The following is a 2,451-nucleotide window of genomic DNA, read 5'->3' as shown; positions in this document are numbered from 1 at the left end:
ACTTAGTCAGCCTGTGTTGCCCTAACAGCTACATAATCGCACAGATGGACAGCTCACAATTATGAGCACTGGCAACCCTGCATATATGCCATTGCATTATGTGTTGGCATTCCCAAATGGTGAACATGGATGGCATTGGGCTATACCAAAGGTTGGGCAGGCTGTACAGCAAAATTAGGGCAAGCAAGATGGGCTGGGAGATGAGCAAGAAGATGATGCAGAGGTACAGGGAATGTCCTGAGGAACAAAGGTCACAGAAATGGAGTATTATTGCTACTGCCTTCATTTCCACAACCTTCCATGGGCATTCCACCTTTTCCACTGTGGAAGGCTATTCCAGCAGTTCATTGTCGATGCCTGGGCCTGTGTGGAGCAAGCACGCCTGCATTGGATTGAATTTAACCAAAGAACAATCTGAGCAGAAGTGTACAATGGCTCAGCAGATGCAGTCACAAATAATGACCACACACATGAGCTTTCACAAGTTGGCAGGTGTGTTATTCTGCCTTCCTCCTTTGTCTCCAGTGGTCGCTTTATGTACCAGCTATACCAGGACTCCATGGCAATTGTTTGCTGGGCTGGACACCCTGACATCTTCTTGATGCTCACTGCAAATCCAAAATGGCGCAAAATTGTCAAGAACCTCCTTCCTGGCCAGACAGCTCAAGACCAACCTGACTTAGTGGCTCAAGTCTTTCATCTGAAGTAAAATGAGGTGCTGGATTTGATCTACAAAGGCAATATCTTTGGAAAAGCAGTTGCACAAGTGTACACAATTGAGTACCAGAAACGCAGCCTACTGCACATGCATCTGTTGATTTTCCTTGATCAAGCCTCAAAGCCACGCACACCTCAAGAGGTTGATCTGCACATTTCTGCAGAGATTCCATCACAAGAAGAAGACCCAGAGCTCTACAGCTTGGTGACAACACAAATGATGCATGGTCCATGTGGAGTTGAGTTCCCAAATGCACCATGCATGGAGGATGGTCGATGCAGCAAGGGCTTCCCCAAGTCTTTCTCCCCTGAAACATGCATGGATGCAGATGCTTATGTTCAACTCAAGAGGCCTGATAATGAGTGCCATGTTGTCAAGCATGGTGTACAACTGGACAACTGTTGGGTTGTGCCATACCCAAAGTAAGTTATCAGCATAACTTCTCTGTTGAACCCAGAACTAAGCAGCTTTCTAGGAACCTTCTGAAGTGTGTTCAGGCACACTGCAATGCTGAATTCTGCTTTACAGTTGGTGCTGTGAAGTATATCCACAAGTATGTCTACAAGGGGCAGGATTGAACAACACTTGAAGTCACAAATGAAGTCAAGAGTTATACCAATGCAAGATATATTGGCCCTGTTGAAGCTGTCTGGTGCCTCCATGCTTTCAGAATGCATGATGAGAAGCCTTCAGTCTATTGCCTTCCAGTGCATCTGCCAGGAGAACACATGGTCTACTTCAATGATAATGATGAAGTTCAAGATATTGTGGAATGTGGTGCAGCAGCATGCACAAAGCTCACAGAGTTTTTTGCCATGAATGCATCTTTGCTACCAGAGCAGCAAGTTCTCACATATCAAGAGTTTCCAACAAGCTATGTATGGAAGTTAAAGGAGAAGTGCTGGGCCTTCTGGTGCACACAATATGCAATTGGTCAAATGTACTTTGTCCAACCAACTGCTGACAAGCACTTTTATCTCCACACACTCCTCACACACAAGTGTGGTCCAATATCCTTTGAAGACCTTAGGACTGTGCAAGGGGTTCTGTACCCAACATTCAAGGCAGCATGCAATGCTTTAGGGCTACTGGAAGATGATCAGGAATGGCTTGAATGCTTGGAGGAAGCATGCAATATGAAAACAGGAGCACAGCTATGACTTCTCTTTGTCACAATGCTTCAGCATTGCCATCCTGCTTCACCTGGACTACTGTGGGAGCACTTCAAGGCCCATCTCTGTGATGATCTTCATCATTGTCTGCAACACCACTTCCCCAATACAACACAGGGTGATGTGCTTGACTATGGCCTCTTCCTTATTGATCAGTTACTTCACATGCAAGGCTCCAGCTTAACCAATGAAAAGTACAATGGTGAGTTTCCTCCTTTCCAAACAGACTGGGAGCAGTGTCTTGCACCTCATCAAAATTGTCTCATTGCAGAACAACTGGACTATGATCAAGTGGAGATGGCAGAAATGGCAGCAACAATGAAGGACCAGATGAATGCAGAACAGAGTGCTGCTTTTGAAGAGATCACCCAACATGCAGGTGATGGACAGACCTTCTGGCTTCAAGGCCCTGGGGGGACAGGGAAGACATTTGTCTACAAGGCACTCTGTGCAGAGCTGTGCTCACAGGGAAAGATTGTTCTCTGTGTAGCCTCCTCAGGTATTGCAGCTTTGCTCCTCCCAGGTGGCTGCATGGCACACTGTCAGGGCACCAGCTCATTG

General features: G+C 46.3%; 1 protein-coding gene across 1 annotated transcript; it reads left to right on the top strand.

Moving 5' to 3' along the window:
- Positions 1-2,055: 2,055 nt before the first annotated feature.
- Positions 2,056-2,430, top strand: DACRYDRAFT_53736 (uncharacterized protein; the record flags this gene model as incomplete). Its single annotated transcript, XM_040775198.1, has 1 exon — positions 2,056-2,430. A coding segment is annotated over one exon (375 nt), but the record flags the coding sequence as incomplete, so codon positions are not given.
- Between the last annotated feature and the right edge of the window lie 21 nt (positions 2,431-2,451).

Source organism: Dacryopinax primogenitus (genome assembly GCF_000292625.1).
Source record: "Dacryopinax primogenitus strain DJM-731 SS1 chromosome Unknown DACRYscaffold_11, whole genome shotgun sequence".
Classification (NCBI taxonomy): Eukaryota; Fungi; Basidiomycota; class Dacrymycetes; order Dacrymycetales; family Dacrymycetaceae; genus Dacryopinax; species Dacryopinax primogenitus.
Note: the sequence above shows the minus strand (reverse complement) of the source record. Positions and strands in the feature narration are given on the sequence as shown.